Source organism: Mauremys mutica, chromosome 15 (assembly GCF_020497125.1).
Source record: "Mauremys mutica isolate MM-2020 ecotype Southern chromosome 15, ASM2049712v1, whole genome shotgun sequence".
NCBI classification, from domain to species: domain Eukaryota; kingdom Metazoa; phylum Chordata; order Testudines; family Geoemydidae; genus Mauremys; species Mauremys mutica.
Genome location: NC_059086.1, coordinates 12214403 through 12228555, shown reverse-complemented (window position 1 = coordinate 12228555; position 14153 = coordinate 12214403). Strand labels below are relative to the sequence as shown.

The following is a 14153-nucleotide window of genomic DNA, read 5'->3' as shown; positions in this document are numbered from 1 at the left end:
AACTGGTGGCGGTATTATCTTCTTCATGTAAGTTCTTAACCGAGGAGTCTGAGGTATTTGCACTGCTATCAGCACATTCATTATAATTCAGTTTGTCTGCTCCTTTTCTTATCTTAACAACGGAATAATAGAATGGAATGCCCAGAAGAATGAATGACTTGAGGACAATTTCCTGAGGGACCCATACCCTTGCAAAGCTTCTCTAGCTCTGACATTTACATTTCTACACAGGGTGGTTTGGCCCACAGAAATAAAAATCTGCACATCTTCCATGGGTTTTTGGACCAATGGAAAAAAACAGGTACAATTCAAGTGACTTTTAAAATTCCCTAAGAAACTGAGTTAGCAAAACAAATGAGATTATGAACAACCAGAAAATATACTTTTCAAGTGAAAAACTATAACTGGACATTTTTGCAAAGAAATTGTAAGTTTTCTTACAGGAAAAGCCACAAACTGCCTGGAAAGGAAGAGTAGATTAAATTACTTGCCTTTAAATTAAATATCCAGAGAATTGCTGTGCCTGTAATGATGATGACCGGGGTTTACTCACCTGTGGCTCCCTCTCCCCATGCTGTGGAGGCACAGCCAGGCAGGTCTGCATCTGCAAGCATTTGCCTCAGTGTGGAGCCAGACACACTGCCCTAGAGCTCTGCCCTGCATTAGGGTGTGCCTGGGCACACCTGTGTGCACGCCTATGCTGGGGTACCTTTTACACTGCTTTACTGTGAGAGCACCCACTCCTGGGCAGATAACACACAGTATCCGGCATGTACCTCGCTCCCAGCAACACAGTACTGTGTGCTGCTAGTTAGCCACTCATGAATTACAGTACCCCACTGGAGAACCCCAGAAAATTCTCTGGTCCCAGACTTTCCCCCAGAAATGTGCATCTTGCCCTGTCCAGAATACTACTGAACAACGCAATTTCATGTGAAGTCTGTCATTTTATCAGTGGAACATGACAGGCACCAGCCTTTTTATCCCAAATGGAGTTTCCAACACACTTTAATCCAAAAACACTGATTTGATAAAACAATAAAACAACATTGTTAACTACTGGGGAAAAAAAGATTTTCAGTGACTACAGGTAATGAGGCATAGAAGTCAGAATTGTTTACAAAATAAATGCTAGATAAAACACAAACTAACGTCTAAGTTAACAAGCTAAAATGGATTCAAAGCAAATGTTTCTGTCACATATGCTGAGACGGGCTGGCTTTCCTTTCATCCAGGACTCCCCCTAACCCACCCCTGCCACCCAAGGTCAGTTCTTCAGCAATTGTCATGAGCAGAGGGAAAGGGGAGAGAAAGAGGCTCAAGCATGTTCCTCACCTTTTTATAATTGTCCTTTGTACGAGAAACAACTTCAGTTCTCAGCTGAGTCATGGTGCCAGGCTGTCTGTTGGAGATAGGAGCTTCAAGTAGTCCCTGTGATGAAATGTAAATGTCCTCATCACACCTTCCCCCTGCCGGAAAATGTCTATTTGACCAGCTGTTTGCCTTGCTGTTTGCTGAGGAACTTAGGGTTAGGGTTGCAAATTTTCAGTAATCTACATTAAAATCTGATAACTTTACATACAGTGTTGCTACACATTTTAACAGAAGGATAATATTCAGTAGATTGTCTTTTCAAATGATACCTCACAAGCCATACTGTGATAAATGAAGGAGAGGGGAGGGAGCTCCCTTTTATTAAACACCCAGCCAGCCACTTAGCTGTAAAATCCCTATTGGTGTCTGTTCTCTGCTTGCTTTACCTGTAAAGGGTTAACAAGCTCACAGGTTTAAAAAAAAAAAAAAAAAGAAAAGGTGTGGACACCTGACCAAGGAGCCAATGGAAAGGCTAGAATTTTTTGAAGTGGGAAAGTAACTTTCACTTTGTCATTCTCCGGAGAAGGTGACACAGAGTAGCAATGCTGTGTATGGCTTGAAGCAGGTATGAAAATTCATCTTGCATACCTAGAAGAAATTATTTGGATAGGGAATGTTTAGACAGATCAGGTTTATTTTTTATGTTGACTTTTGGATCTCCTCTGTGCTATCCCAGATGCTTTTCTTTGCTTGTAACCTTTAGCTGAACCCCCAAGAAAGCTATTTCGGGTGCTTACAAAAATTAATTGTTTCTTTTAAGATCTCGCAAAAAGCCTAAGTTCCAGATGTATTGTTTTCGTTTCTGATTTTAATAAAATTTACCTCTTTTAAGAACAGGATTGGATTTTTGGTGTCTTAAGAGGTTTGTGCATGTTGTTTGATTAGCTGGTAGCCACAGCTAATTTCCTTTGTTTTCTTTCTCAGCTCTTTCCCAGAGGGGAGGTGAAAGGGCTTGAGGGCACCTCAAAGGGAGGAAATCCCAAGTGCTCCTTCCTGGGTCCAAGGTTTGGGGTTTTTTTTTCATTTGGGTGCTGGCAGCATTTACCAAGCCAGGGTCAGAGGAAAGCTGTAACCTTCGGAGTTTAATACAAGCCTAGAATGGCACGTATTATTTTTTAGAATACTTGCAGGCCCCACTTTCTGCATGCGGAGTGACAGAGTGGGGATTCAGACTTGACACATAGTACGTACAAAATTGATCACAATTTTTTAGAAGAGTGAACATAGGGATACAAACTGACACAGCATCTGTCTATGTGTGTTCCTAGCAGATATGTGGGTATTTCAATCCATTATAAGCAGAGTGTTCAGCATCTTCAAGGACGTGGGGAGCTGGTCCTGGGAATTCACTGGTTTAAGTGTGACACTGTCTGGAATTGTGAGACCCTTTATATTATTATATTATTATGTTATTATTAATACCAATATAAAATTGCAATGAATCATGCTAGATGTGCCATGTAAGGTGTCAATGAAAATATCATGATTTTCCAAGTATGATAATTTTGTTTCTATCTTTGTATCACCTTTGTATTTTGAGTTATAGATATGTAGGGTATATCTGTATTTCCAGACTTGTGCAGTCTTTCTGGGTGACAGCCCCAGATATATTGGTATCACTGCTGCCTAGCCTGTTTGATGGCCCATCCAGGGTCATCAGCTGTACTATGAGCACATGGAAAGGACCAAGTGGATACACCTATTAAGTCCACAAGACATGCAGGGGTATGCCTGTATAAGGAGAACGCCAAGGCTTTTCCATGCCATGTGCTGTGAAGCTTGTATTTGGGACACAGGAAGTACAAGCCACATGGCAAAAGGAGTATAAAGGACACCTGTGTCATCTGGATTTTGTCTTTTATCCCTCTTCCTACGTCTGAAGCAACTTCTCTACAAACTGAAGCCTTGACCAAAGAACTGAATGATGTGGGTGTGTTCCAGATGGACTTTCAAGCCAGCAACTCACCAATACTGCTAAGAACCAGATACATAGATTTCTGAATGTATCTGACTGCTTTCCCATTTAACAACTTCTTTCTTTCTTTCTTTCTTTCTTTCTTTCTTTCTTTCTTTCTTTCTTTCTTTCTTTCTTTCTTTCTAAACTTTTAATTTAGATGCTAAAGCATTGGCTGGAAGGATGGAATTTTGGGTAATAGTCAAACCTATACTGACCTGGTGATGTGGCTGACCTTTGGGGTCAGAAGAACATTTTGTCTATGCGTGCAGCGTTTTTAAATAACCTCTCACTGTACTGGACCTAGGTGCTGATTGGGAGTCAGAGAACTGGAATGCAATAAAGGGGGCTGTGTGATTTCTTTTTTCAGCTTCTCAATAACCAGCGTGGGGGATCAGTAGCACAGTTTGTGTCTGGTCATTGAGTTTAACTTCAGTGTTAACCGCTAGCTTTTGGAGCATCTGCTCTCCCTTTTTCAGCCTGCCCTGACATTGGCATTTTCAGTGAGGACTGCCCCAGGCACACCAGGTCACACTAAGTACTGAAGATAAATTACTAGAATGTTTTTTTTATGACCAAATCTTATGAAATCAACTGAACTCCTTTGTTTTCTTTCATCTGAGCAGGGTTTCCAGTTTCCAAACCTGATGTGATCACCCAGCTGGAACAAGGAGAAGAGCCATGGGTCCCAGACCTCCAGGGTTCAGAGGAAAGAGAGATCCTGAGAGCTCCCTGCATAGGTGAGGAAACATTAAACCAACTCAGAATCTGTAAGTGCCTGAAGGAAACATCTGGGATCCACTACAAATCCCTTGGAAGATCTCTCAGTTCATTATTGTCGCTACCAGAGGTCATATCCTCAGGGTAACTATAGCTCATGCCTTCCTGTAGATTCTAGCAGACACTAGGCAGTAGCTTCCTCCCTTTCCCATGTGAATTTTGATGGGATGTGAAGGCCGAATTGATCCCCTCCTCTTTCCTGTTTGGGGGAGTTCAGTTCCTAATTTTTATTTGACGTCTCCCCAGCACTTGTTTTGGTTTGGTCTTCAACTTTCTATCCCTGTTTAAGGTTTCTGTCTCTATCACGGCAGGTGATGCAATGGTATGTGAGAAAGAGGACCAGAATTCTCAGCAGGAAAATGTTGAGCAAGTGGATAAACACAGAGAATTATCGCAAAGATCGGAAAGGAATGTGTCCAGGAGTCATGAGCACGAAAAATCCTGTGAGATTCAGCACAGACCAGAAAGAGAGCAGGGAAACCAGCCAGGGGAGAAAGTGGGTAAATGTATTTCCTGTCGAGGAACTCAGAAGGATTTCAAAGAAACCACAACAGAGCAGGAAATCCTCAGGGGAAAAAGAAAAAATACATGCACTGTGTGTGGAAAAAACTTATGTGACTACTCAGCCCTTATAAAGCATCAGAGAATCCACATAGAGGAGAAGCCCTATGAATGCAGTGAGTGTGGGAAAACCTTCAATCGCAGCTCGCACCTTATTAATCATCATAGAATCCACACAGGGGAGAGGCCTTATGAATGCAGTGAGTGTGGGAAAACCTTCAATCACAGCTCGCACTTTATTACTCATCAAAGAATCCACACAGGGGAGAGGCCTTATGAATGCAGTGAGTGTGGGAAAACTTTCAATCGCAGCTCGCACCTTAATAGTCATCAGAGAATCCACACAGAGGAAAGGCCCTATGAATGTAGTGAATGTGGGAAAAACTTCACTAACAGCTCAAACCTTAGTAGGCATAAGAGAATCCACACCAGGAAGAGGGCCTATGAATGCTGTGAGTGTGGGAAAAGGTTCACTTGCAGATCAGGACTTTCTGAGCATCACAGAATCCACACTGGGGAGAGGCCCTATGAATGCAGTGAGTGTGGGAAAAACTTCACGCACAGATCAGCCCTTTCTAAACATCAGAGAATCCATAGAGGGGAGAGGCCCTATGAATGCAGTGACTGTGGGAAAAGCTTCAATTACAGCTCGCACCTTATTGGGCATCAGAGAATCCACACAGGGGAGAGGCCCTATGAATGCAGTGAGTGTGGGAAAAACTTCATTCACAGATCTCACCTTATTATGCATCAGAGAATCCACACAGGGGAGAGGCCCTATCAATGCAGTGATTGTGGGAAAAGTTTCACTAGCAGCTCAGACCTTTCTAAACATCAGAGAATCCACACAGGGGAGAGGCCCTATCAATGCAGTGAGTGTGGGAAGACCTTCACTAACAGCTCAGCCCTTTCTAACCATCAGAGAATCCACACAGGGCAGAGGCCCTATGAATGCAATGAGTGTGGGAAAACCTTCACTAACAGCTCAGCCCTTTCTAACCATCAGAGAATCCACACAGGGGAGCGGCCCTATGAATGCCACGAGTGTGGGAAAACCTTTAATCAAAGCTCGCACCTTATTCGGCATCAGAGAATCCACAGAGGGGAGAGGCCCTACGAATGCAGTGAGTGCAGGAAAACCTCTTGGCACTCAGCCCATGTTAGCCCTCAGAGAATCTGCAAGGGAGATCAAGATGATGATAACCTTTAGGGCTATCAATATTTTTTTTTCTGTAATACTTTGGCTGATTACCACATAGTAACTTTTAAAGCTGTTTGAACAGTTTGCAGCACCGTTATCCCTCAGCTTGTCCAGATGAGGGGCCCGTTTTGGCCTTTTTTCAGTTTGCCCTGTTTTGAGGTGGACCCATTTGTCCTTTCTAACAGCTCCATTGTCCCATAAGTAATTTGAGTGTGCCCTTCCTATCAGGAGCCAGGGAGCATCATGTTTATACCATTCCTCCTGTTGCAACGTTATTGTTAGAGTCACCAGTGATACAGATCGCATCATTGCCAGTTTTTCTCACGTTGCTCTAGGTTGTGCTGAAGAGCAGATATATTGGGACCTTTTCAAATTATATTATTTAAATGAAGAGGAGCAGGGGCAGGAAAAAGTGTCATTTCAGCCTAGTGATACTGGAAGGAGATGGGGTGACTCAGAGATTCCTTCCTTCCCCATAACAGCAGAACTGTTACCTTTTTTCTGAGCTATCCAGAGTCTATCTTCATCACATTCTATCCATCCATGTCTCAAAGTGTCATGTGATGAAGTGTTCTTAGTTGCTTAGAGATTATACTTTGACTTCTTTAATCCTATACAGAGTCACTGTGACTGGAGATGAAAGTGTCAAGGACCTGGAAGGGAAATTCAAATGGATTCCAAACACAATGTGATCATTTTGAGTTTAAATCCCATCTATTGGTAAAGCCAATTCTAACAAGGTGGTTGTTTTGTCCCCCATTATGATGATGCTAGGATACTAAAAATGTTGTAAATAACATAACTGACTATTGAGACAGTGCTGAGTGAAGCAGGTTTGAATGGATCAGAGGAGAATGTGATGGGAGAATCTCTTGTCCTGATTCTGAATAATCAGATGTAACCTGCTCTGGAGTTTCACTTGACACTTTCATTGTCATGTATTCTATCTCTCTGAGATGTGGATTTCTATCTTTCCTAGAGGCTCCTTGGTCACCTAGTTGGATATTAGATCAGTTTGATAGGATGTAGCTCAGATTTTTTTGGAGACTTTAAGATAAATGACCATTTGCTAAAGTCATCATTTTTCACTTCAGTTTTGATTTTCCCCATCCCTCCATGATGACATGGAGAAAGTTCAGGTGCAGTTCTGTCAAGAGGAGAGACCTCTCCAATTTACTGGACATGCTAACAAAGAAACAGTGGTGATTTAAAATCTCCACTCAGAAATGGTGAATAATAGCAGAAACCCAACTACGTGGAGGAAGTGCATATGATCAGAGTGCAGTTCAGTTGTTTAAGTCAGTATTGTCTCAGATGATCTGGGGAAAGTATTCCATGGTAAGTGATTTTGAACTAGGCAAAATGTCAATGTATTTGGTTCCCAAAGCATTTGTAACCCAGCCCCCATAAAGGTCTCTACTAGCTAATCCTATGGTATGGGAGATGCTGTCCTTCATGGCACAGATGTTGAGGAAATAGAAGTGTGGGTTTTGTTTAATTTATCCTTTGTAGTTGCTTAAAATATGTATATAATTAAATCAGTGTTGGAAATCTAATAGCTGCAGAAAAATAGCTCTTCTTGACTAGAAACTCCAACTCTGGTAACTAACAGAGATTCTGATCCAGGCCTGTATCCAGTCCCATGACTGGAACTGTGCCACCAAATTAAAGAAAAGCTGGGCATGTTTTGTTAAGCCACTGCTAAGATTTTGAGTGGTTTTGTAAAGGATTCTACTTCAGACAACTGTAAATGTATCTTAACCAAGGTCAAAGATTTAAAAAGAACTGGGCTTTAAAGAGTACACACCCAATTCTTGCTTTCCACTCCAGTAAAGGAAGCTATGGTGACCAATGACCCAAGGAAAATTGTTTGTACTACTCCACTTCCTAGTTCAGTGTCACTGATTACACTTCCAAAAGATACCAGGGTTCGATTGAGAACAATCATCCTTCACCATTTGGATCCAAAGAGAGAATGCTTCATAGGACATTCCTTCCCCGTGGATCTGAAACTGGCTGCCTGATTGGGTAAAAGGACTTTCAGGCTATAGAAATGATGGTAACTAATGAGATAACGAATGTGTCAGGCTACAATTTTAGACTTCAGGATACACACATGTTCTGTGGTGTAGCTATGGCTACACAATAAAGCTGATGTTAGCGCAGCTGCATCAATGCTATTACAGACGCTCTAAGCCAATGGGAGTGATCTCTCCTGTTGACTTTATTAGTATCCTCCACAAGCGGCAGTGGTTATATTGGCAGGAGAAGCTCTCCTGCTGATGTAGCGCTATCTACACAGGGGGTTAGGGCTTTGTAACTATGTAGCTCAGCGGTGTGGATTTTTCACACCCCTGAGCAATATAGTTATACTGATAAATGTCTTTAGTGTAGACCAGACAGTTTTCTCTTGTGTTTTATGCATTTACAGCACTTCTGCTCTATCTCCTCCTTCTTTGAAAGATTAAAAAATGTGAAAAGAGAGGTATTTTTCCTCATGATGCAAACACGCCCACATTAGAGATCACTTCCACAAACAGACATGGCAGATGAACCAGAGATATATGAACTCACAGAAGTGGTTGGGGCCTACATTGTAACAAACCATAATTTGAACCAAGCTTCAGTTGTTGGCAATGGGGATATATATTACAGGAATTTGTAATATTTGAATATGTTCTTGTTACCAATGAAAATGAAGTTATAGTTGAAGTTACTGGTTAAAGAGTAAGAGACTAATTGTGTGATAATCTGAATTATTTTGGAAAACTGAAAGCTGACTTGTTTATTGTTTTGTTAGTCATGCAGGAAATGATGGTTAATCTTGAAAATTTAATTTGATTTAATTTACCACCTGTAGTGTAAGAAGTTCTGGTAGAAAACCTTTCTCCAAAGGTTGGGGTCAGAGAATGTGTGTGAGAAAGAATATAAAGAGAATATTGACCCAGGATATATTTTAATTTTTTGTGTTTCAAATAGAATTTTGTTTGCTTAGCTCAAAGTCAATTTCTATTAAAAGGAAAACTACTCAAGGAGAGAAGTTGTAAAATGTTTTGCCCGCTTAGCCTGTAAGAGTCACTGACTTCCCCACCTCTTTAATTTGCAAAGGAAAGGCCTGACATCTGTCACAGGATGTGTCCAGCAGGTAGGAAAGCTGCAGTCATCAACCATCAATATCAAGGAAGAGGCTGAAGTCCATTGCCTTTCATATCAAAAAGCCATCTAAAGGCTGGTCTATACTGAAAAGCTATATTAACATAGCCACAACTCACAGAAGTGTGAAAAATGCACTCCACTGAGTTAATATGATTTGAGCCCTGGTATAGACAGTGTTAGGTTGTCAGAAGAATATTTCCAGTGTTTGAAGTGTAGACATAGCCTTAGACAGATTGATCCCCTATGGGAATCAAGTCATGACATCAATTCCAATTTTGACCCATCTCCTTGTATGTGAGAAAGCTGCTAGTATAGAGGGCTGAGCCAGCTGTCCGATCACCTGGTTCCTCAACTGTAGCTACAGCTCTTAGTGCCCATCAGTCCAAAGACAGAGAGAAATGGAGAGTTCCAACCATTGTCATTTTAGTATCTTATTGTTCCTCTCTCTGTTTTTTGTGCTGGCCTATCAGGGTGTGACTGTATAGCTCAGTGCATGTGTGACAAAAGCTCATTGGTGCCTTTGTCCGATGCACATCAGATGCTCCTGGAGGGTGGCAGCAGAGCCAGACTCAACATCTTGTTACTTTTACTCAGTTCTTATAGAGATTTTCTCCCATGCAGGCCTATGGAGGATGCTTTGTCACACAGCTGTAACCTTTAATGAGATAATCAATCAGCATGTAGCACCTCCATGACGCCTGGGGGAGTTACCTTGAGTAACTTTGTTCTTCAGCCATTTGGCCGTCTTGTCCGGTGATAACAGCAGGGGTTACGGCTTGCCCTTCAGGGTCATCCGGTCACCTTGGCCTTGAACATTCTTCGGCCCAACAATGCGAGACGCTATAATGCTCAGGCTGGCACTGGTACCTCTTTCATCTCCTATTTTCCCATGCATACATTCACACAAACACTCTTATTCTCTATTTCTTCTGCCTTTATATCTACTTCCTACTTTCCCCTTTAATCACCATCCTCCCTTTAAATCCATCTTCTAACACTTCCACTAAATCAATTAGCATAAAGATAGGAAAACAAATAAAAACATAATAAAACATTCAAGAAAGGTATAGCCCTTCAAAGCCATAATAATTATCTAGTAAGGCTTTTATCTTTCCCCTTTTTGATTTAACTATTTCAATTCTGGCTAACACTAACAACAAGTGGTTCTTCATGAAAGGCTGGACCGTGGCTCCTAGGGACTGCCAATCACTGCAATAGACTGAAGTGTGAGGTGAGAATCTACTTAGATAGGAAAGGTAACTATTAAAAAGTGTAGGTTGCATTTTGTGATTTTGTTTCATTGGTAACAGTTGGTTTCCATCAGTCACATTTTGTTTCTGTTTAAATCACTCTCCGTTGTTAAATAAATTTCCATTTGTTTAATAACTGTACTCAAGTGCTGTGTGTTATACAGTAGCAGTGGTCAATAGTAAAACTGGTAACCTGGGATATACCATTGCTTTGGGAAGAGGATCTGGGATTTCTGAGTATTTAAGGATCAGGGCTGGACCCCAGAGGGGGACACACTGAAGGAACTCAGGTGTTAGGGGGCCTCTGTTGTCAACTGGCTGGGCTGCTGTGGCTCAGAGGAGGGTGCTTGAGTGCCTGACAGGCTGAGTGAGTTTGGTTGCAAACATCCAGCTGCCAAATGCAAAAGTTCCTCTTCCAAGTGGCAGGTGGCAACAAGGAGACTCACAACCCTCAGCACCCTGAGAAGGGTCACTATGTGCATCTATGTTGATCCACCTGTCAGATCCACACAGGGGAAGCACCCTATAGCATAGTTCCCTGAATAAAATTGCCCTAAAACTCTGCCCTATGAAATAATTGAACATGTGCTCTCTGCGTTTGAAAGCATGTAAAGAATCCAAGCACTGGAGGGTAGGGATTGGGTGCAGTGAGACCTAGACAAATTAGAGGATTGGGCCAAAAGAAGTCTGCTGAGGTTCAACAAGGACAAGTGCAGAGTCCTGCACTGAGAAGAGAAGAATCCCATGCACTGCAACAGGTTGCGGATCCACTCGCTAAGTGGCAGTTCTGCAGAAAAGGACCTGGGGATTACGGTTGATGAGACGCTGGATATGAGCTCGCAGTGTGCCCTTGTTGCCAGGAAGGTTAATGGCATATTGGGCTGCATTAGTAGGAGTGTTGCCCGCAGATGGAGGGAAGTGATTATTCCCCTCTATTTGGTACTGGTGAGGCCACATCTGGAGTATTGCGTCCAGTTTTGGGCATCCCACTACAGAAAGGATCTGGACAAAATAGAGAGAGTCCAGCACAGGGCAACAAAAATGATCAGTGGTCTGGGGCACATGCCTTAAGTGAAGAGGCTGAGGGTACTGGACTTAATCTGTAGAAGAGAAGAGTGGGTGGGGGGATTTGATAGCAGCCTTCAGTTACCTGAAAGGGAGTTCCAAAGGCGATGGAGCTCGGCTATTCTCAGTGGTGGCGTATGACAGAACAAGGAGCAATGGTCTCAAGTTGTAGTGGAGGAAGTCAAGGTTGGATATTAGGAAAAACTATTTCACTAGGAGGGTGGTGAAGCACTGGAATGGGTTACCTAGGTTGGTAGTAGAATCTTCATCCTTAGCGTTTTTTAAGACCCAGCTTGACAAAAGCCCTGGCTAGGATGATTTAGTTGGGAATTGGTCTTGCTTTGAGCAGGGGGTTGGACTAGATGACCTCCTGAGGTCTCTTCTGACTCTAATCTTCTATGATTCTAAGCAGCTGCAAGTGGTCACAAAAATGTTTCTTTGCGTTCACATCTGTACAGACACATCTGGGAATGGGCAACGGGATGGATCACTTGATGATTACCTGTTCTGTTCATTCCCTCTGAAGCACCTGGCATTGACCACTGTTGCAAGACAGGACACTGGGCTAGATGGACCATTGGTCTGACCCAGTCTGGCTGTTCTTATGTTTTATGTACAGGAATGAGGCTCTTACAAAGCAGAAATGGGGGTAGGGGCTCAAAATTTAAATCAGTTTTAGAGAGAAATGTGTTCAAACATAGTGAAACTCGATGTACGGAAGAAATAACAAGTGATCCCCAGCTCCTTCCCCCAAGCCTCAGGTGGGGATTAGCTGCCAACAGCTGCTGTTCTGAGGGGAGCGGTATAAGCTGTCTGCTTGGGGATGCAGCCCCCCAGCTGGTTCTCCTGGGGCAGATGGGGAGTTGCTGGGCAGGAATGCTGCACCGCTGAGGTCTGAAATATGAACAGGGATCTAAGGATTCTACACCGGCCTCCAGTAGGGGTCGAGGATGTTGAGGCAGTGGAATCATCAGTATCACAGTATCATCAAGATTCAAAGCTGCTTGGGGTGGAGAGGATGGGGGTGACTGCTCGATTTTTAATGCATCCCCGTAACTACTCGCCCATGACAATCTGGCAGCCCCCTGCTTTGTCATTGCACTGTGGCTGTGTTCTCTGTGGAAAGGGTCTCCAGGAACTGGTATTTGCAGCTTCATTAAAGAGTCATACAAGAGAAGGAAGAGTTAATGTCTTAGAAAGAGAAGTCTCTGTGTGTGTAAGATGGGTGGGAGGGTTTCCAGAAATCAGCTTGCTCCAGTGTCTTTTTTCTAGGATTTCCTTTAGAAAAAGCTGAAGCAGGGAGCAAACCATTTGCCCTTTCTGACGCTCAAACTCAGGAGCTTCAGCTTATGAGATTGACATGCTCCCAACCACACTAAGAAGGCTGTGTAAGGCGTTTGGCTAAGTGCATGAAGGAACCTTCTACACCAGTGACTGGGGCAGGGATAGAGCCAGGGTTGTGCTGGAAGAAGCAGGGAGATCTGGTGCCCAGACACCTTTCATGGCACCAAACAAATCAACTCCTGCCACTGAACAATCCACCTGGTACTAAGGGCAGCACTGGGGGGCTTTCTTCTTGCCACTTCTGCTGGCATGACCAGGCATCCTGGAGGCCTTTCTAGACGATAATTGAGAACTGAGTTAGCAAAACCAATTTGAAAACAGGAAGCTCAGATTTAGACTCATTTATTTATAATATTAAATAGTCCTTCAATTCCAGTGTCACAATCAATACAATTGCTTCAGCCTGATAGTTTCCCAAAGGGAAAACCTAAATTCTCTCCAAGGGGAGTGGAGAGAAAACACTTTTCAGCATCCAAGAGAGACAAGGCGGGTGAGGGTAAGAGCTTGCAGAGGACCAACCTCTGTTGGTGAAAGAGACAAGCTTTGGAGTTAACCCAGAACTCTTCTTCAGTTCTGTGTAGCCTGAAAGGTCGTCTCTTCAATAAAAAGCAGTTAGAAGGTAAGAACACTCATACTGAGTCAGACCAGTTCATCTAGCCCATTATCCTGTTTTCCGACAGGCCAATGCCAGGCGCCACAGAGGGAATCAACAGAACAGGTAATCATCAAGTGATCCATCCCCTGTCACCCATTCCCAGCTTCTGGCAAAGCTAGGGACACCATCCCGCCCCATCCTGGCTAATAGCCACTGATGAACCTATCCTCCACGAACTTATCTAGTCCCTTTTTGAGCCCTGTTATAATCTTGGCCTTTACAACATCCTCTGCAAGGTTAACTGTGCGTTGTGTGTAGAAATACTTCCTTTCATTCTTTTCAAACCTGCAGCCTATTCATTTCATTTGGTGACCTTCCTACTTCTTGTGCTATAAGAAGGAGTAAATACTCCCTTCCTTGGTCCTTTGAAAGATATTATGTGAGCCCCCGCCCCCATCTCTCATGTCCTGGAACCAACATTGATACAATAACACCACAAATAGCAAAGGTCAAAGTCAATGCACATGGAAGAAGCATCTTGTGTTTCATTCCTTATGTCCTGGTCCCATCCTGTGGTATTTTGCACAGAAACATTATTTCCTCAGGAGAGACACAGAAGTGGGGGCTGCATTCCTGTACCAAACAGTCACTAGAAGGAGGCAGACAAAGGCCTTTAGGACGAGGCATCCGTCACTGTCAAAAGATCATCTCCCTCCTGCAGGTCACTGGCAGTTTGAATTTATTCCTTATTCTCTCAGAGCCTGGGCACTGGACACGGCACTACACAGCCCCTCTGTATGTAGCAGGAACAAACACAAACCCTGTCTTTAAAACAAGCTGTGCCCTTCCTTCTCAGGGAAGATTTTGCTATGA

The 14153-nt window shown here is 43.1% G+C and overlaps 1 protein-coding gene across 1 annotated transcript in view; it reads left to right on the top strand.

The window, feature by feature from the left end:
• Nucleotides 1-14153, top strand: part of LOC123350391 (zinc finger protein 850-like) — a 586050-nt gene that overhangs the window by 218286 nt on the left and 353611 nt on the right. Inside the window, exon 5 of the mRNA XM_044988962.1 lies at nucleotides 4746-5788. Coding sequence (XP_044844897.1) covers nucleotides 4746-5788 — 1043 coding nt within the window. The remainder of the gene's footprint in view (nucleotides 1-4745; nucleotides 5789-14153) is intronic.